This window comes from Protopterus annectens, chromosome 7.part0, assembly GCF_019279795.1.
Source record: "Protopterus annectens isolate FY-2018-M chromosome 7.part0, PAN1.0, whole genome shotgun sequence".
NCBI classification, from domain to species: domain Eukaryota; kingdom Metazoa; phylum Chordata; order Ceratodontiformes; family Protopteridae; genus Protopterus; species Protopterus annectens.
Genome location: NC_056739.1, coordinates 1678152845 through 1678174341, shown reverse-complemented (window position 1 = coordinate 1678174341; position 21497 = coordinate 1678152845). Strand labels below are relative to the sequence as shown.

At 37.6% G+C, this 21497-nt stretch overlaps 1 protein-coding gene across 2 annotated transcripts in view; it reads right to left on the bottom strand.

The window, feature by feature from the left end:
* Positions 1–21497, bottom strand: part of ACAN (aggrecan) — a 538406-nt gene that overhangs the window by 233759 nt on the left and 283150 nt on the right. For both annotated transcript variants that reach the window (XM_044078192.1, XM_044078191.1), the window contains exons 9-10: positions 9943–10070; positions 2459–2752 (exon numbers count right to left, since the gene is read on the bottom strand). In XM_044078192.1, coding sequence (XP_043934127.1) covers positions 2459–2752; positions 9943–10070 — 422 coding nt within the window. The remainder of the gene's footprint in view (positions 1–2458; positions 2753–9942; positions 10071–21497) is intronic.

The window sequence follows — 21497 nt, the reverse complement described above, 5'->3', positions numbered from 1 at the left end:
GTACATTTAAGATGGCCTTAACTTTACCTTTTACTATACATTTTTTTTTACATCAAACAGGTCATATGTAAATTTTGGTTCATTTTTAATTTTGACAATGAGGTGGTTAAAAGAGTATGTTTACATCCCCTGATGGTGTATAAAAAGGACATTTCCCTGGAGGGGCTGGTTGAGAGAAAAATATGTAATCCAGGTGACTTTGGTCATTTTAAATGTGGAAGATGTGCACAATGTCCCTTTATCTTTGACAATGGCATAATGGCACGCAAATGTTTTGGGACCATCTTGCCTGGTAAAAAGTATTATTGTTAATCCAAGGGAATAGTTTACATCACATTATGTGACCTATGCAATGGCTTTTATATAGGTAAAACCAAGAGAGCTCTCAAACAGAGAATCTACCACTATTTATATGACATCAAGCAGCACAATGAGAGGAATGCACTATACAAGCAAATAAAGATGTTCCCTACACACTCTTTTCAATTTGGAGCAATAGACCATATTGATCTGGGTACTCGGGGGGGAGGGGGTCCATTTGATGAGAACCTTGAATTTTTAGAGTTAAAGTGGCAAATTAGAATGATTGCCTGTTTACTACTTGGGCTTAATGACAGGTTGTCCATTAGTACTTTACTAAGATTAAAATCTATGTATTGTTTTTAACATCTTGGATGTTGTGGTTAACAGACTGACTTAGGTATATTTATGGATATATGTATACATATATATATATATATATATATATATATATATATATATATATATATATACATATATATATATATATATATATATATATATATATACATATATATATATATATATATATATATATATATATATATATATATATGGGTCTACTTGAAAACATTGACATGCCAAAACACCAACGACGAGAACACCGAGACCGGAAGATCGACAACTGAGATGACCGACAGTTTAAAAGCCTGACGCTGAGAACACTGACATATTAAGGTAAATGTGTGATAGTGACAGACGTTAGGGTTAAGGGTGGGTTAAGTGAGTTAGGGCTAGGGTGCGGGTAAGGTAAGTGTGCGATAATGACAGACTTTAGGGTTAGGGGCGGGTTAAGTGAGTTAGGGTTAGGGCGCAAGTTAGGTGAGTGTGCAATAGTGACGGATGTTAGGGTTAGGGTTTGGGTTAAGGTTAGTGCATATATTGCTGTGTATGTAAGGTTTAGTGTAGGTTCGTAAGGATTTTGGTGTGTTTGTGTTGTGTGTGTGTTTTTTGGAAAAGGTATTTGTTTTGTTTTATTGATTGTGGGGATTGTGGTTTGTCGGGCATGTGAAGTTTCGTGCTTTTAAACTGTCGGTCATCTCAGTTGTCGATTTTCCGGTCTCGGTGTTCTTGTCGTCTGTGTTTTGGCATGTTAGTGTTTTCAAGTAGACCTATAAATAAATATATATATATATATATATATATATATATATATATATATATATATATATATATATATATATATATATATATATACATATATGAATTATTTTAAAGTGTATGTACTAGTTTTTAATGGTTGAGTTTTCTTTAAGAACTTTTATATTGCACAGTGACTAGGGGAAATGAGGTCTTGTATCATCAGTTAGCTTGTTAATTCCTGACCAATGAATTGCTTTGGAAGTGTTTAAATACTATTCCTTGCTGATGCTCTTTGTTTCTTGTTCTGAAGAAGTCTGTTTAATGACAAAAGTGTTTGAATAAAGTGGTGGTACATTAAATACATTCCTATTTGGCATTCTGTGCTTGACTTGTGTTTTTGAGCTGCACCTTCCTTCTGGATTTACAGTTGTTTTTTTTTTTTTTTTGTTTTGTTTTGCTTTTTATTGGTGAATGTTCACCTTTAATGTTGTCTTTGTTTCCTGGGCTGGTCAGTGCCTTGCTAGAAAGCTTTCTTCAGACAGTCTTACAGTAGCAGATGCAACTAGTGGTAGCTTTCTTCATAACCTGGATATGCTTGTTTACAGAGATAGCAGAACTGCCCCATTAGAATGATTTTTGTCCAGTGACCATGTATAGTACAGGGAGAAGATGATTATTCTACTCACCTGGGCCAAAATTGATATATATTCCCAATTTTATGAGCACATGCTCCATTGGGGGAATGTATTCTTGTACTTTGACAGTTTTAGTACTCTGCTCCATGTAACCTTTCCTTCATCAGAATAAATACATATAGTGGTCATAATTTTTGCATCAAAGCTATGGTGAATTTTGCAAGCCAAGTTATAATTTTGTATTTGCTACACAAAGTAATTTTTGCAGCTACCCATATGTTGTCACTTTACTGAGTAAAATTGCACATTCATCAGTGTAAATAACCAAGAAAAGAATGCTTTCTACAGTGAATGATGATATAATGCAATTAGTATATCTATTTATTATTTTTATTGTAACCAGTATTTTTGCATTTAGCTAATAGTAGTAACGGCCATACCTCTGAAGCAGAAAGCATTGTATCGGTTCCAAGGGTGTGGGTAACCAGTTTGATTGGGGAAGATATAGATGGTCCTCACTCCTGGACTGTCACCTCCACATGAAGGTCTAGGTTGGACAATTGGGTAGCGAACACTTCTATCTGAGAGCCAGCCTCTGCGACATACATCCAGACCTTCCTTCCAAGCAGCATAAAGGTGTCCTGTAGAAGCCAGTACTGCATTTTGTCCCTTACAGTAATCTTTAGCTTCTTGAAAGGTGAACAGATTTGGTGAAGTTGCGAAAAACACTTCTCCTGAAGGAAAAAATAAAAGTGTTACAAGTGAGACTTTGCTTTAGTTACTGTTAACTGTTCATCTTCTGCTACATGTAAACTCTGTATTTTTTAATTTGGTTTAGTGCCTGTAGTATACAAGTTTGCATGCCTTGTGAATTTATGCAAAAACACATATAAAGGCTTCACAGGACCAGACAGTCTTATAATAATGTTATGCAAATGATGGAATGTCATGTGTTAAATTTCTGTAAAGGTAAGTTGGTACAATTTTATTGATTTAGCAGCTTGCACAACAGCCTTACCATTTAAAACATTGTCTATGTAAAATGAACACATTATATACTATTAGTCATAATAAATATTAAGAGGAATGTAGAATCTTTATGGCAAAGGCACTAGAAAAATCAATGTTAAAATGTTTGTGTAAAAAAAGGAATAGACTTAGCATCCTTTTAACTACTTTGTTACTGTTGCTGATACTGTTACTGACTATCCATGTGGTTATGTGATTAAGTATGTTTCTTTCTTTCTTTGGGACAGTGAAAAAAAATATAGTAAGATAACAATTGCTCTGATTCATTGATTTTATGAGTATAGCTACAGTTTACAGGTGGTTGAGGTCAGACTTCCCAAGTGTGAAGTATATAAATGCCATGGAACAAAATGCCAATATCTGTTTTCCATAGAAAATTACTATAGATAGGATTTCTAACTGTGCACAGGCAGTGATTCCTTTATTTTGAAAGATTTTCCCTTCTTCATGTTCATGCACCTATGGAGTTCATGTATATAAATCTGAGATGGCCTACATGGGGGTCTTGCCCCCTGCAAAAAGTGCTTAACATTGGAGATTATAGCCTTTCAGTATTTTGGGCATTTGCTTTCAGACTTTTTGATTCCTCTGTGTATTGTAAGTCAAGGTTCCATAAGGAGCCAATGTTTATGCAGCTGAAAGAATCTCTTCAATCTATGCATCTTCTTCTTTTTGAAAGGTTCAAAGTCAGATGCTGCTATCATTGTTTACAACAGTTTATAGAGAAAACCCTACCAGTGCATGCTGTAACCTCACCAGTTCAATGGACCATGCATGTTAGACACGCTGATAACAATAAAGTAGGCCCACCTCAATAGACTGGGCAAGTAACAAAGTAGCCATTTAAAATGCTGTGAGTCGCAATGTCAAGTTCTAAAATTCGGAGACCAAATGACTGAAAATCTGGGCTTGCATATACTAAGTCAAAGGTTGCCATTTTTCAGAATATTCTTTGTTCTCCAGTCTATGGCAGTCTTGGAGTTTGTGTGTGTGTGTGTGTGTGTGTGTGTGTGTGTGTGTGTGTGTGTGTGTGTGTGTGTGTGTGTGTGTGTGTGTGTGTGTGTGTGTGTGTGTGTGTGTGTGTGTGTGTGTGTAGGTATATATATATATATATATATATATGTATATATATATATATATATATATATATATATAGCTAGATATATATGTAAAACACTTTGTGGTCTGTGGGGGCTTACAGCTCCCTGGAAAAATGTTATGTTCAATTTTCGGTATTCTCTTGAACTTTCATCTTTTTTTGTCAGTGTTTTAGGACTTGGCATTGCAAGTCCTGACATGTTACTTGGGAGCCATATAACATGTATGTATTTTCCTGCAAATCCAATATTAATTTTAACTTTATCATGCAAAAATGTCTGATCACAGTTCATGAAACTGAGATATGGAATGCACACTAAGAAGGCATGAAGAAGAGAGAGGCGTATCCCAGATGACTAGGGAATAAGCATACCCGTGCCACTGTACAAGATCAAAGGGGGCATCCACAACTGTGGGTGGTACAGAGGCATCAAACTCCTATCACATTGCATGAAAGTTCTGGAGACGGTGACTGATCAACAGATACGTACAGTAGTAGAATGTAAGTTGGGGGATGAGCAGTTCAGATTCAGACCAGGATGCAGCACAACTGACCCAATATTTGCAGTGAGATAGATAGTTTAGAAGAAGCTAGAGATGAGGAAAGAGCTCGACTGGGCATTCCTAGACTTGGAGGAAAGCATATGACCACATCCCAAGAAAGGTGATCTGGGCAGTACTGTGTTGGTTCAAAGTCCCAGAAACATTAGTAGAATTAGTGCAGGCTAAGTACAAGGACCCGATGACTGAAGCACGAACAGTGTTCGGTGTCACAGTGGGGTTCCCAGTGGGAGTGGCTGTACACCAGGGTTCAGTTCTGAGCCCACTGCTGTTCATACTGGTGATGGATTACATTAGCAAACAAGTTGGAGGGGACAGATCAACAAAGTTGCTATATGCAGATGATGTGGCTTTACAGAGAGACTGAGCAAGAACTCCAGCAAAGTATAGAGCAATGGAATGCAAACTTGAAGGCACAGAATGTATGAAACTAAGCACAGGTAAGACAGTGGTAATGGCAGCAAACTAAGGGAATCAGAAGAAATTGAGAATTGAGATATAGGAGAAGATAGTGGAACAGGTAAACAGCTTCAAGTACCTGTGAGTGGTGGTTGAGGAGAAAGAAAGTCTGAATGACGAGGTCAAGCTAGAATCAGAGGGGCTGCAGCCAAATGACATAGAGTATCAGTTATAGTATATGACAGAAGAATGGCAAAGAAGCTGAAAAGTAAGGTGTATAAGACAATGGTGCGACCAGTACTACTGTATGGTATGGAAACCTGGACAGTAAAGGCAGAGCAAATGAAGATGCTAGAGGTGATGGAAATGAAGTGCCTGACAAGGGTGGTAGGTTGCACTCTGTGGGACAGATGAAGAAATAAAGACATAAGAGCAGAAGCCAAAGTAGCTCCAGTTGCAGAAACGATCAAAGAGAACAGATTACGGTGGTTTGGACACGTACAGAAAAGAGAAGACAAGCTGGTGAAGAAGATTTGGTACAAACAGGAAGAAGGTAAGAAGTAGCGACGACATTCAGCAAAGAGGTGGACGGATTGTGTGAAAGAAGATCTGTGACAGTCAGCATGAGTGTCGAAGAAGAGAGGAGTGTGGCACTGGACCAAGAGAGGTGACGACAGTTAACACGATATCCCAACCCCATGTAGAAAATGGGAAAAAGGGGGCTGATGATGACTAAGAAGGCATGAATTGCCACAGTATCTATCTTAAGATGTGAAAGGATCCATTTTCAGAAGTCATGCACATTGCTATCTGCAACTAATTTTTTAAAGTCTATTCTAGCTTTCTCTTCCTTCACCTCCCCCCGACCAATGTGGGTCTATATTAGATAATCGAACTTTCAAAAGTTCGACTGTCATATGGTTGACACCATATGATCAAACTTTTAAAAGTTTGAAAATCTAATAAAAAAATGAACTACACAAACAACCTACCTGAACATTTTAAGCAGTGGGGCAAGCCCTCCTGCTCCCCCCACTCTTTAAATATACCAACTCTGAGATTGCACTACAGTGCAGAAAAGGGACATCTTCCCATTCCGTGTGGTACGAAGATCTCAGTTAAAATGTTTAAACTTTCAAAAATTCGATCATTTAGTGTCGAGCATATGACAGTCGAACTTTTGAAAGTTTGATCATATAGACCTGATCAATGTTTGTCACAGAGTCAAAGCATATCTGGCCCTAGCTAATACAATATGATAAGTAAGAAATTGTTTTTCTTATTATGTGATTTAACTTTGGGTGGGGGGAGTCATTATAGAAAGCTAATACTCACTTAACTTTCCCCGATTTATAAGAATTATTATATTACTCAGAAACATCAGAAGTAAGGCTACATTCCTTTCAGTGCTTCAAAGAAAGCTTCCTTTTCCTAGTACTCTCAATGGCATGTATTTATAATAGTGAAACGTCTCAGAAATATTTGTTACAATAACTGACCAATCAAGTACAAAAAAGTGCAATGTGGAAGAAAGATATATCCTCACAATTGCAATAGTAGCAGGAGCAATCGGATTAATAAAAATGAATTTGCAATCATGCATAAGTATGAGCTGATACACGTAATCCAATGCAAACTGCAGAAGGAGACAGTTCTGAGTACGTTGCGGGTGCTGAGAAAAGCATTGTTGGCTAATGTCAAAGACTACAGCAGCACTAATTTCATGAACTTTAGTTATGACCTGACTTAGGAATGGGGTCCATTCCCATCAAGGTATGCAAAAAATCTAAGACTTTAAAGAAATTAAACCAACAGAAACTAAACTGCATATATTGCAGGCTCATGCACTTTGCTCATGAACGGTTATGGATTTAAATGTAGGGATAACGTCACTTGTGAGTATTTATCATACTTGGTTGAATTATTCTCATTTGCTCAGGAAATAAATTGAAAACCCTTATGAGACACATAAATGCAATACATGAAGCAGCATGAATATCCCGTTTGAAGGATCATCATCATCTGTCATAAAGCATATTTCAGCTGTAAACTGGAACATGGCTTACTGAAACTAAGGTAATAAACTGTAAAATGTTAAAAAGTGAATGTTTGCTGGGATGTATTTACTAAACAATACACAAAATGAATTCATACATGAATGAAATGTCTTGGATTTAGAGGCAATAAACATAAAGACAGTGTAACACATTATTTTCATTGCTATAACAAAGACATTTCTAAACTTTTGGTGACAGAAGGATTCGTGGGCAAAATGAGAACACTGAGGACAACATATATGATGAGGCAGCATGCAAGTTACCTCCTAGAGTTCTACAAAGTTCTGAAGAAACAAGGACTTGTACTGCTCTAAAGCTAAATAGATTATAATATGGTTGAAAGGGGCATTAGAATACATTTCGATATTTTAGCAATGCACCCCACCATCACAATCAGGAAAGGTGTGTGAGTTCTGTCTTCTTTCCACCGAATGATCACTGTAATGAGATTCATATCAAAACTTAAAATCAGTCTGTCTCTTTGTCTTCCTAACATGAGACACTTAGGGATGAAAAAGGAAAATATGTCTGTCAGCTGTCTACTTTCTTATTACTGCATGCCATCACCAATGGCAAAATCATGTACTTTAGGTTTGCACCCGCTCCCTTTTTCTGTGCTTTTATTTGGCTGATGATAAATTAGTCAATCTCTTCCTAATGACTAATATCACACATGACTGAATGGGCAAAACTGCTATCCTGGTGGTTATTGTCTGATTTGTCATTGTAGCAGATCCCATGCAGTTTACTGGTCTGTCCAGCAATAAACAAATGACCCCATATTTCACTCTTTCCCCATAACACAGATGGTGACTAATTTATATATTTGTTAACCTGGCAAGCAAACTGACATGTTTCAGGTTCCTTCCGTGATCTGAGCCACAAGGGCAAGGATGAATATGATATATAGAAATAGTTTGGAATATGTAATCAGTCAGCATGTTCATAGGAGTAAATTGGAGAACTTTGCAAAAACCATTGCAAACACAAGGAGAGCATGCAGACGCCACACAGACACTGACCAGATCTTGGTGCTGTAAGACAAAGATCGTGCTCACAGGGTCATCATGCTATGAGATTTGTACATCTCCTCCTACAATTCCATGGCAAGCAACTTACTGAATGCTGTATAAGGATGCATTATTTTAATTGTCCCAAATATGTACCCAAAAAACATATATCTTTTTCTGTTATAAAGCACATCGACAATGTATAAGTAGTCTTGAGTGACCCTTTTCTTCAACTTTGCAGTCTTCTTAAACAATTGTCATTGAATTTGTGACCCAGGTAGTAGTTTCATAGATCTTTACTCATCACTGCAGTCATACATTGGCTGAGGTATGAAGAACCACATATAGTTTTGATGCTATGCTGACATTATTTGTGAAATGAGCATATGTCATTTGTTAAAAATGTCACACAGAAATGAGTCTACAGCTTGTAACATGGTTAAATGGTAAAATATTCACGTTTTGTTGCAGGAGAGGAAACAACATGATATGGCATATGTTTTTGAAAAAAGAAACTCACAAGACTAGACTAGACTCCAATATAGGAAAAGTGTATAAAATGAGGCTCAGTTAGGCTTCAGTAGGTCACAAGCATTTTTTTTATTTGTGATCTCTTACTTAGCATTTGCCTTGGAGGTTTATAATCACTGAGTACAGCCATTGATTATACTAATGCTGCACATTTTCAAATTCTGCTACACATGAATTCTGTATGGTAAATATCAAGGGATGCAAAACAGTGTGGGTCAGTTTCCTCATATTGTCTCAAGAAAATAAAGAAGACGGTCTGGGTCATCATTACCCTTTGGGAAAAACTCAGTTCTCACTAATTATCACATTGATGGTAGCCCACTGAACACTGAAGGCGTTATAAGAGATCTGGGGACATAGGTTGACAGCAACCTCTCCTTCCACTACCACATTGCCACTGTGGATAGAAAGTCCTTCTCATTACCAAGGGTTTTGCATCTTGGAAGAAAGAGGTCATCATCTCTCTCTGCTCTTCCCTCATTAGACCAATCATCGAGTATAATGCTCCATTTGGCATGTACCTCACTAAACACCTGCAACAGCTGGAAAGGCCACAAAAGTACCTCACGAAGAGGATCCTAGGCCTTAAACACATGCCCTACATGGACAGACTCAAAAAACTCCAGCTTTTCTCTGTCTCATAGTGTCTATTAAGAGGCAATCTCTGCTTGACTTACAAAGCCATGTCTGAGCCAGCCCTGTTAGAAATGTTACATCTAAAGAAATCCCAATCCCTCCACACCACACACTCCAGGAACCTCAACCTCATTACCATAATCAATAGAACATGCTGGAGGGACAGATTCATAACCCAGAGACTGCCTATGCTCTGGAATAAACTTCCCATACATGTCAAGCAGAGCACCTCACTGCCCCTTTTCAAGAGAAATCTTGATGAGTGGATGCGAATTAGAAAGTTCACCATGGGGATCACTCCAGTGGCTCTACTTGATAGAGGCACCAGGAACTAACAGTGGCATGATGCCAGGGCATTTCTATGGGCTAGGCTTGTAAAAGCTCCAGGGCCATTGGCCTAGTACACACCTATGAACCTATGAACCTATGAAAATGATTCCAAACTCTCCCTTTAATGCCAGTCAGTCTATTGTACCTGTTTTGGTACTTTGTGTTAACATTTTAAAGTATCAATTTCCATTCTTCTCCACTTACTCATAATTGTGCTTTACATTCTAACCTTTGTTGGATCTACTAAGCCTTTCAAATACCCCAGTAACATACCTTGCAAGTGTTCAATATAGCAGTATACATCATACTTTTCATGTGGATTACGGATTCCATAGCTTCTCACTCCTGGATGGATGATCTTGTCTCCATAACACCTCTGCCTTGGTCTTACAATTGGATACCTGCATAAAGTAAAACAGAATAACAATTTTCAATCCAGCAGCTATGCTATTGGATATTTAGACATATTTTAGTGTATTTAGTCACTGTTTTTCAACAAACATGTTTTATGTGAAATACTCTGATGACTGTGAATTCCACATACATTTTTAATGCATTAAGCTAGTTCCTTGTTAACTGGCACAGGAGCACAGTAGCTAGCATTGCTGATTCACAATGCTTAGTTCTCCAGTTTGGCTCTCAGCTAGGATGCTTTGTATAGAGACCCAGCACTTACTTCCTGTCTCTACACACGTTTTTTGGTGGGTGCTCTGGGTTCCTCCTTTCCTCCCACATTCCAGAGTGTGTGTGTGTGTGTGTGTGTGTGTGTGTGTGTGTGTGTGTGTGTGTGTGTGTGTGTGTGTGTGTGTCTGTGTGTGTGTTTGCACTGTGTGACAATATGGATCCTGTGATGGGTTTTGCATCCTGTCCAGGATTACTTTGTCAGACATATGCCCATGCCCACTGAGTGCTGGAATAATCTTAAACTCCCTTCTGTCCTTAACTGGATTAGACTTTTTTTGTTTTCACATGTACAAACTGCTGCAAAATCATACACTGATTCTATAGTATGCTTTTACACATAATACATGCAAATCTGTGGAAGGCTTTTTACTGACAAAAGATAGTGATGTGTGTGATCCAAGGATTTATAAAAAAATTGGTGAAGCACGGAACTAACAAAGATGATATGTTGGGGTGAATTGGCATGCATTAAAGCAGAGTAACTTTGTCCAGTGTGGCTTCTATGTTTCACAGAGACACGTGTCATATTCTGCACTTAGTGTTAATAAACTGGATTCTTTCTAGTGTAGCTTGACAGACTTTAGCATCTAAGAACACAGGGCAGAGACAGCACAGAATGCACACCTTATGAAATAAGATGCATTGAGTGCAATTACGCAAGAGATGAAAATTTAATCACCTACTGGAAATAAATTTAAAACAGGACAGCATGCACAAATGTGTTCTTTGGAAATTAGTAATGTGGCTCGCTGTAGGAATGAACTAGCAACAAGGCCTCACATTAGCACAAAGAAAAATACAGTAAACTCTCAGTTAAACAGAACTTAAGCAACCAGAACTCTCAAACAACCAGAAAAAATAGAAGAAAAACAGTACAGTATGAATAGTTCAGTTTTACGTGTTGCACTTTGTTTCCCCCCTGCAGAAACATACCTTACATTTTTAGAGCTTTATAAAGGAAGATACAAATAAATACCCTCTCTCACTAACCTGAGAACAAGTCAAATTGCTAAAATGTGAACACTTGCTCCATACTCACTCAGTAAGTTTGCATCAGATTGCACATATTTCTCTCTGGTCTCTCTCTCACACACACTCTCTTCAGCTTTCATACATCTCACTGATCTCACACACTTTTGCTTCTGCTTTCATACATGCATTCACTCTCTCTCTCTCTTCAATTCATTCAATTCCAATCCACTCAGCATGTCACTGAAAACCATTCCGGATGCCAGGTTTTCTAGTGGAAATATAAATGTAAAATATTATTATTCCAGGCAGGCTTTTAATTACTATATTTCAATATTAAAATCAAATCAATATGGTGTTTATGGTATGGTATGGTATGGTATGTTATGGTATGGTATAGGGTACAGTATTTGTCAGGTCTATTTTACTACTAACTCTCAAGCAACCAGAAACTACACTTATCCAGCATCTACCAGTCCTCATGATTGCTGATTAACTGAGAGTTTATTGTATTAAAGGAACAAAAGAGTAACAGAGTCTCACATCTGTACAACAAGGAAAAATATTAAAGGAACAAAAGAGTAACAGAGTCTCACATCTGTACAACAAGGAAAAATATTAAAGGAACAAAAGAGTAACAGAGTCTTACATCTGTACAAGGAAAAATATTAAAGGAACAAAAGAGTAACAGAGTCTCACATCTGTACAACAAGAAAAAATATTAAAGGAACAAAAGAGTAACAGAGTCTTACATCTGTACAAGGAAAATATTAAAGGAACAAAAGAGTAACAGAGTCTCACATCTGTACAACAAGGAAAAATAGTAAAGGAACAAAAGAGTAACAGAGTCTCACATCTGCATAAGGAAAAATATTAATTGTTTAAAATACCCAACTAAGTAACTGGCAAAAATGCCAGAACAGTATGATCAAGGAACCAAGGATATATGAATGACAAGCCACAACAAAATATAATCCATGTTATAAAGTATAACAAAGAAAAAGATCCATAACCAGAGCTTGATGCTGTTAGATAACACAGCAGTATGTCCAACTAGTAGCAAATGCCACCGAACTGTGTTCTGTGATGTGGTTCTGAAACATGAGTGCTGGTATCAGTATGCTACAGATCTAGAGTAAGGAGATCCATCCTCATCAACAGGAAGACTGATGCCATTAGGTAACAGCTTGAGACCTGAGATTTTCTTGGACTACTTATCCATCCCACTTTACACTTATGGTGGGTAAAAAACTTTTGTCCACAGATTTCATCTCCTTTGCCATGCACTGAAGGAAGTGCACTGAGACAGCCCTAGGGTACTTTCTAAAACTTTCAGAGAATTTTTTTCTTTTAATGATTAGTGCTTGAATTCTGATCAAGTTGTTGAGCCTTCCTGTGCTTCACTTTTAAGTTTCTTACCAGGCCCTTCCTTTCTCTACCTTCGGACAGCTTTGACAAGATATTGCTCTCATTCTCCAAGTCACATGCATTTCACCCCTCAACCTTTCCAGCAGTTTACTGCTCTGCTGCTGTCAATGTTTTTTAGACAGTTGATTCTGCTTTTTGGAATTGTTAGTAATAATTGATAGTTATTGATAGTGAACCATTTAAAGTGTATAAAAATAGTCAAAAAAATATCACTTCAGGATAAACCCTCTTTATGTGTTTTACAGTTTGGGAAGGAACATTTTGAAATTGCTTATGACGTTTATATAGGTTTTATACTAGATGCTCCTTGAGATAGGAAAAAAATAAAACTGATTAAAATGGAGAAAGTTCTCACTGTTGCCACAGATAAAAATGCAACATTGAGCACTACCTTTTGACTGACTTCTCTTTACCTCCATATCTGAACTAGTAAATATTCAGGTTGAGTCTTCTTGACATAAAAAGAAAAAAACACAAGACATATCTACACAGACAATCCTTCCCTGGGATACAACCTAAAAAGTCCAGACGGCAAGAAAATATACCTTCCGATGCTTGTTTTGGTGGTGACTATAGCTTGGCAGTTAAAACCTCATTGGAAAGTCCTTGCTGAACTGGTCAGGACTGAAAATTTATCCTCTATAACTGAAACTTTTTTTTTTTTTTTTGCTCAAGGCCGTCATCAGCAAGGTCCTTTAGGCCTTGTTGCATCCCTTTACAAGAGAAAGAGAATGAAAATTGAGTGGACGCATTTATAGGGGCACAGTAACGAATGTCAGCTTCTTCTTCCCTCTCTGCTTTTAGGACCAATAGAAACACTATGCCAGTTTCTTCTTTTTCAGTAGGATCTTTTCACTTGTTTTCACTGATCTCCATCTTGGAGCCATTTTCAAGGAGGCTGTAGTCCATTCAATAGCTCTAGGTGTTAATATTATCAGATTTATTAATGTTGGTTGTGATCTTAATTACAGGATCACAGCCTTCAGTGTCAGTTATGCTGATGTCCACATTGCCAGTGATATTGGCAGGTATAATAACAATGCTATCCATTTTTGGGGGGTTCCTTGTTCCTGCGGTCACAGACTGAACTCTTGAGACTGAGTTGAATGCCAGTCTATTTTAATACTTACTGAAATTTTGTATGCAGGAACAAACATACTAACAAGAGAAAAAAAATAATTTTTGACAGATGTGTCTGCATCAGTCTGCAATATACATATATCACTAAGATTCATTAAATAGCCAAATGTCATGCACTGACCATAGAACATACATTAATATTCCCCTGTTAACACATTCAGTTTTAACCAGTACTCATTATGAGGTTATTTTGTTTATTTTAATCTTAATAGTAGCCATTTCTTTTTGACATACAGCAGTGACAGCATTTATAAACTTTACAAATAAAGGAATACAAAGAAGTTATGTACTCACCACAAATTCCATCTGTGTTGTCCATTTTCATTCTTCCTCAACTGTTGGAAATTTTATTTAACATTTCTTTACCAGAAAAGTCCGACTTGGAATGAAGCCAATTTTCAGCGGAGTAACACTCCAGATGCATGTCTTTGTAACATGGGAGGAAACCGGAGTACCCAGAGAAAACCCACACAAATGCAGGGAGGACATATAGACTCCACACAGAAGGCACCCAAGCTGAGAATTGAACCAACAAACCTCTTGCTATGAGATGACAACTTTACCGCTGCACCACTGCGCCACTTAGATCTAACTTGGCCATTATTAAACCTTATGATAACCAAAAATCTCTGATGCATCTCCCTTACCCATAATGTACCAACCCCTAACATACCCCACATCTTGTTTGCTGATTTTTTTTCAGAAGTAGTATCTATCGATATGCATATATATATATATATATATATATATATATATATATATATATATATATATATATATATATATACATACACACACACACACACACACACACACACACACACACACACACACACACACACACACACATATATAATATATATATACATATACTTAAAATGTATATGGACTACAGAGGAAACTAAATCTGGAGCTCAATCATAAAGGACAGTGGTGTCCTTAGAATGTCTCATTTTTCCAGGAGATTGTTGAAATAAGGGATGGAGTTGGTGGGTGGGAAGCTGAAGAAAAATGAAAATGGATAACACAGATGGAACGTTATGGTGAGTACATAACTTCTTTATCTGATGTTGTCAATTTTCATTCTATCCTCAACTGTTGGGACAGAGTACTCAGCTACCTAAAACCCTGGATGGACTCTAAGGAAGGATATTCCCTAGTTGAGCCAAAAGTTGCTCTGCCCCTCAAGACCAGATCTAATTTGTAAGGAGTGATAAAGGTAGGAAGATTCACCTAGGTTGCAGCTGCACATATGTCATCCATCGAAGCTCTGGACAGAAAGACTGAAGAAGTTGCCATGGACCTAATTGAATGGGCTCTCACAGGTTTTGGTAAGGTAAGACTCAATTTGTTATAGATACATTAAATATAATCTATCAGCCATCTGGCTAGAGTTACTTTTGCCACTGGCTTTCCAAATTTCAGATCTGCAAAAGAAACAAACAACTGGTCTGTCTTTCTGATTTCTTTTGTCCAATATAATTAAAAACAAAAGTGTATGTGAGCATCAATAAGTACAACATATATTCACATTTATTTGCAAAGTTAGAAAGATTAAGTTCATAGGTTCATAGGTAAGTACTAGGCTATCTGCCCAAGGGCATCTATAAGCCTAGCCAGAATGTGTTGGCTTTCACCACCCCTTCAGATTAGTTCCCTGTGCCTCTATCCAGCAGCACCATTAGTTCCCTGGCAAATTAATGGATGGACTGATATTAGATTCTGACACCACCTTGGGAAGGAAGGAAGGAAGGAAGGAAGGAAGGAAGGAAGGAAGGAAGGAAGGAAGGAAGGGAGGAAGGAAGGAAGGAAGGAAGGAAGGAAGGAAGGAAGGAAGGAAGGAAGGAAGGAAGGAAGGAAGGAAGGAAGGAAGGAAGGAAGGAAGGAAGGAAGGAAGGAAGGAAGGAAGGAGGGAAGGAAGGAAGGAAGGAAGGAAGGAAGGAAGCATTGGCTTGTAATGTAACTATCCTTATGAAAAATCAAATAAGGAGGCGTCAAGGATAAAGCTTGAGTTCTGAAATTCTTCTAGCTGAGGTAATGGCTTCTGAAAATACAGTTTTCCAAGTCAGAAACTTAAGGTCACATTTAGCTTCTGGTTCAGAGGTGAAATGAATTAAGGCTTGCAGTACCAAGTTCAGATCCCATGGTGGAGAAGCGTCTTTATACGTGGGTCTCAATAGAAAAAAGCCTCTCAGGAATGCTTTAACAAGTTTGGAAGACTCTACAGAAGAATTCTCAAATCCAATATGAAAATTAGCTATTGCTGCTAACTGAACCTTAATGGTAGAGGAGCTCACCCCTTCATTAAAGATCGAAGCCAAAAATTAAAGGATGTTATTTATTGGGGCTGAAAAGGAGTCAATATGCTTTTGTTGTCCCCAGTAAACAAACCTTCTCCACTTATTTGTATGCAGTCTTCTTGTTGAAGGTTTAATGGAACATAAAAGGATATGACAGGCAGGGGAAGAGATCATTAGTTGTCTGGCTATTAATGGAATTGGAGAAACCATATTGTTAGCTTGAGGTTTGAAAAATCCAAGTGAACCATGCCTGTTGGGTGTGACTGGAGATCTGGAATCGGATCCAGAATCCAAGGTTGGTAAAGAAGGTGAGGCCACAGGAAGGGGAACCAAATCTGATGAGGCCAAAAAGGTGCAATGAGGATAACTTTGCGCTTCAGCCTGGCTGCTTTCTGCAAGAATTTAAGACTTAGAGGGCTTGGTGGGTAAATGTAGAGTAGATCGGGGGTGGGGGGCAATCATCAAGTAGAACATCCCCTCAGTGACTCCCCCTGAGGAGGGAATAAGGCAAAGTAGCTGCTGCATTTGCTGTTTACAGGAGAAACAAAAATATAGCAGCAAGGCTGGACCCATCAACAGAAAAATAATTTCTGCCACATTCCTGTTGAGGGGCAACTCATGAGGCAGAAGAATGGACCTGCTCAATTTATCTGCTATCACACTGGATTTCCCTGGAATGTGCAGTGCTATGAGAAAGTGCTTGGATGAGATTACCCATTGCCACACTCTGAGTGCTTCCTGAGACAAGGAGTATGATATGGTCCCTCCTCATTTGTTGATTTACCAAACTATTGACATATTGTCCATTTGAATTGCAATTGCCCTGAAGGAAGAGCACCCTGAAAGCTTTGCAATGCTAAAAGCACTGCTCTCATTTCTAGGATATTGAAATGCAAGTTGGCCTATTTGGGGGACCAATTGCCCTAGATTGTTTTCTACAGAAAGTGCCCCCCCCCCATCTGATCTAGGAAGTGTCTATCTCACTATGACTGTGGGCTGAGAAAGAATGAGTGGACAGCCCTGTAGAACTTGTTCTGAATGACTCAACCACCAGAAATATCTCTTGCATACTTGAGTGATCCTTATTTGTGTTGACATGTGCTGGTGAAGAATGGACCATTGTATTGCTAGCATTTATTGAAGAATTCTCATATGAACCCTTGCTAGAGGAACTAATATTATGGCAGCTGACCTTGACCTCAAGGCTTGAAGGATCAACTGGGTTGAAACACTGGCACTGTGAATTATTCTCCTGACTTGGAATCTCATAGTCTGCACTCTTGACAGAGGAAAAGAAACTGTCGCAGTTGTCATATTGAAAACAGCTCCTATGAATTCTAAATTTTGAGTTGGTTGTATATGAAACTTGTCATAATTTATGGTTATTCCCAGAAGAGAACAAATCTGAAGTACCTGATTTAGCACTCTTATTAGTAGATGCCTGGTCAGGGTGATAATGAGTCAGTCATCTAGATATGGAAACATCCAAAATCCCTGCAGTCTCAAGTGAGCTTCCACTACTCCTACACATTTGGTAAACACCCTGGGGGGTATTGTGAGGCCAAAAGGCACTGCTCTGAACTGATAGTGACTGACACCCAGCCAGAAGTGTAAATACCTTCTGGATTTTCTGTTCACTTTTATGTGATAGTACGCATTCTGAAGGTCTGTCGAGCACATCCAGTCATCCTTGCCCAGGAAGGGTAAAATGAACAGAACGTTGACCATCTGAGACTTTGTATGTTGAGCTGACTTGTTCAAGTTGCTGAGATCCAAAACTGGTCTCCAGTCCTTTGTTTTTCTGTCACTAAAAAAAAAATCTGGAGTAAGTTCTAGATTCTATCTGGTCTGGCTGTACCTCTCAGTTGACTCTTTTTTTCTAACAGATTTCATATTTCTAGTGCTGCTTTTTCCTCCAACTGGGTGGAATATCAGGAATTTTTCATACAGTTGGAGGTGGAAGGGAAAAGGTAATTATATAAGTTTTGGAAATAATCCCCTGCACCCAAGAATCTTTTGTTATGTTTAGCCAGGCTCTCTGATACAGGGAAAGTTGACCCCCATTTGCCTCCAGAGGGGGAGAATCAGGTTTCCTTTCAGGAGTGCTGGTAGGGTCTATCAGAGAAGAAGTCTCTGGACCCCTGATTTTGTGGGCCTCCTATGCCACATGGGATGTGTCTTCCATTCGAGTTCCCCTCTCTGCCCCTAGGGGAACTTTCTCTATTGTGTCCTGGAAAAGACCCTGGGACTTTTTGAACCACATCTTTTGACCACCTCGTTGATTCCTAAAAAGGGATGAAAAACATACTCCCACTGCAGAGAGGGTCTTTTCATCCTTCTCACACCAGGATAATGTGTCCTTTACTGTGGGGCCAAACAAAGACCTGCCATCAAAAGAAGCATTGATAGACAAGGATTTGAAGAGCTTCACAAAATCATATAGTGCATCAAGGCATGCCTCCTAATGGAAATGCCTGAACCTGCTGTCCTAGAGTTTTCTTTGTTTACATGTGAAATGAGCCTCATAGAAGAATTTGCAACAGAAAAGTAAAAAAAAAGGCTGTCCCCACATGAATAGCAGAAACTAAAACCCCTTGAAATAATCCATCACGGCAAGTAGAACAAAGCCCAAGGAACAAACAACCTCAAACTTGGCAAATAAAAATTTTAATCTTGGCTTTCATCCTAAAAGAGACTTCTTCAGAAGGAAATAAACACAATACACAAACTTTTAATACAAACAACCTCCATTAAGTTATTTAAGCTGTGAACCAACTAAATCATTCAATTAAAAAATAAAATACAGTCATCAAAAATTCAACTATTCCAAAACATACACAACACTTAATATGTAGCTTAACACACCTAATTAATTTATTTTATCCTTCTATGTTTAAAAAAAATTCAAATTAATAGTTTCATTCACCCCAATTGGCTTGTCTGCTCCTAACTTTAACTGCTACACTGTCTCTCTTTGTTCAGCTTTATCCTTATAACTTCCTCCCCTAATATCTCTAGGTACTTGTTCTAAAATAGAAAAAAGAAACTTTTTGTTATACTGACACCTAAGAATGTGTTTGTATAAAGCATTATTAATATTGTTGGTCTTGATAGAATAAAGGTGCTCCTTAATGCATTTTTCCAAGCATTTCATAGACATACCCACATAAAAATCCCCACAGTAGGAACGTACTGCTTATAAACAATCCCCACAGTTTTACAACTGTACACACTAGAAATAAGGATGGTTTTATCTAAATGTGTTACTTGTTTAAAACCATGTTTTAAAATAGGTTGAAATTCTGTAGCCCTATGATTCTTTAATATCATTTGCTATATTATCTAATAAATTATCCTTATAACCTCGTTCTAAAAATAAATGTGTAATAAAACTTACTTCTTTTTCAAAAACGTGGCCATTCGTAGACATCTTAGAAGCTCTTATATATTGGCCTTCTGGAATATTTTTTTTAATAAGGGTCAGATGATTACTCAAATAATATAAATAACTATTAACAAAGGTAGTTTTTCTATACATGTCACTCTCAAAACTAGATCCTGTAGACTTCCATTGGATGGTCACACCCAAAGAGTTTACCTCAGATCCCATGTTACCTAAAGTAAACTTCAAGAACTCAAACTTAACATTAATTAAATTCAACAACTGACATTGTCAATATTCCCTTCCAACACAAAAAATAAATCATCAACAAGCCTAACACAAAACACTACTTTACATAAGGAGCAAATAAACTTCAATATTGATTGCTCCCACCAACCAAGAACAACAGTGGCATAGGCTGGAGCCGCTGCAGACCACATCCAAAAGGCCAATATATAAGATCTTCTGGATAAAAATACTGAAGATGATGCCATGGACCTGGTTGAATAGGCTCTCAGTGGTTTTGGTAAAGAAAGGCCTAATTTGTTATAGGCAAAAGATATTAAATCGCTAAGCTATCTGGCTAAGGTTACCTTTGTGACTGGCTTGCCCGATTTGTTAAATTTAAATATATTATTAATTGGGAATGTCCAAGAGCACTGTTCAGTTGATTTTTATGCTCTGAATTGCAAAGCAGGGAAATGTAAATCAAGGGACTCAAAATTAGTTCTAGTTGCCAGTTCATAGCCTTAGTTTTTGCGTGTGTGTGTGTGTGTGTGTGTGTGTGTGTGTGTGTGTGTGTGTGTGTGTGTGTGTGTGTGTTAAACTGACATAACCATAGCCTATCAATACCCTAACCAATCAAAAATATATATCAGAAAGAATTATTGTCACCCAAATCAATATTACATTAGTGCAAATAAAATAAAAAAAATAAAGCAGCCCATCTCATAGCTGATCACCCCCTCAAAAAAATAAAATAAAATATATAAGAAACCTGCAAAAATAAATATATGATCATTTCTAAAGAAATGACCACACCAACGTTAAGTTAGTCATTAAAAAGAACTGGCAAAGTGCTTTTCCACACTATTTGGACAGCAATTAGTCCAAAATTGCAAAGTACAAGCACATGCATAAAAATGCAAAGACATACAGAAACTAAATAAAAGTATGAGAACGTGTAATTTGATTTTGGTGTAAACCACATAAATTTTTTTACTGTAGAAATAAAGAACTCATAATCTACTTGTGACATCATCATTTAAGAGGTAACATGTAACTTGTGTCATATCACATCTGCTAGCCATTTACTTTTATATGGCACTGATGTTATGGCTTTTCAAATGTTGCTGTTATCTCCTTATTGCATATGTTCCTGCAAAAAGTGGTATGATTATAGAATTTTTTGTTTTTAAATTGCCAGAATTTATATGTACTGGATCTTTTTTTGCTTGGGCCATCAATGAAACTGGCCCATAATCACCTTGGACATCTCAATGACCAAAAAGCCCTACCTAGCACATACCCCATACTCACATTTATACATGTGTGTGTGTGTGTGTGTGTGTGTGTGTGTGTGTGTGTGTGTGTGTGTGTGTGTGTGTGTGTGTGTGTGTGTGGGTGTGTGTGTGTATGTGTGTGATGTAATATACATTGGGCAAGTGCTTGAATGACCAGCTATTTATTGCCATTTGTTTACTGGGAAAGTCCGATTGGGTCATAAACCCATTTCAGCCGAGGCCCGGGGAGATAAGCTCCACAATACAATATACATACAAAATGTAAGGTCAAACAAAGTATAAAAATGGAAAGTCAAAACAAAGTATAAATATTAATGAAAATGTTTACAATGTGACAAAAAAGACAAGCTTTGGTATAGATTGGTAGATATTACAATGTTACCTAGCCATACAAACACTATG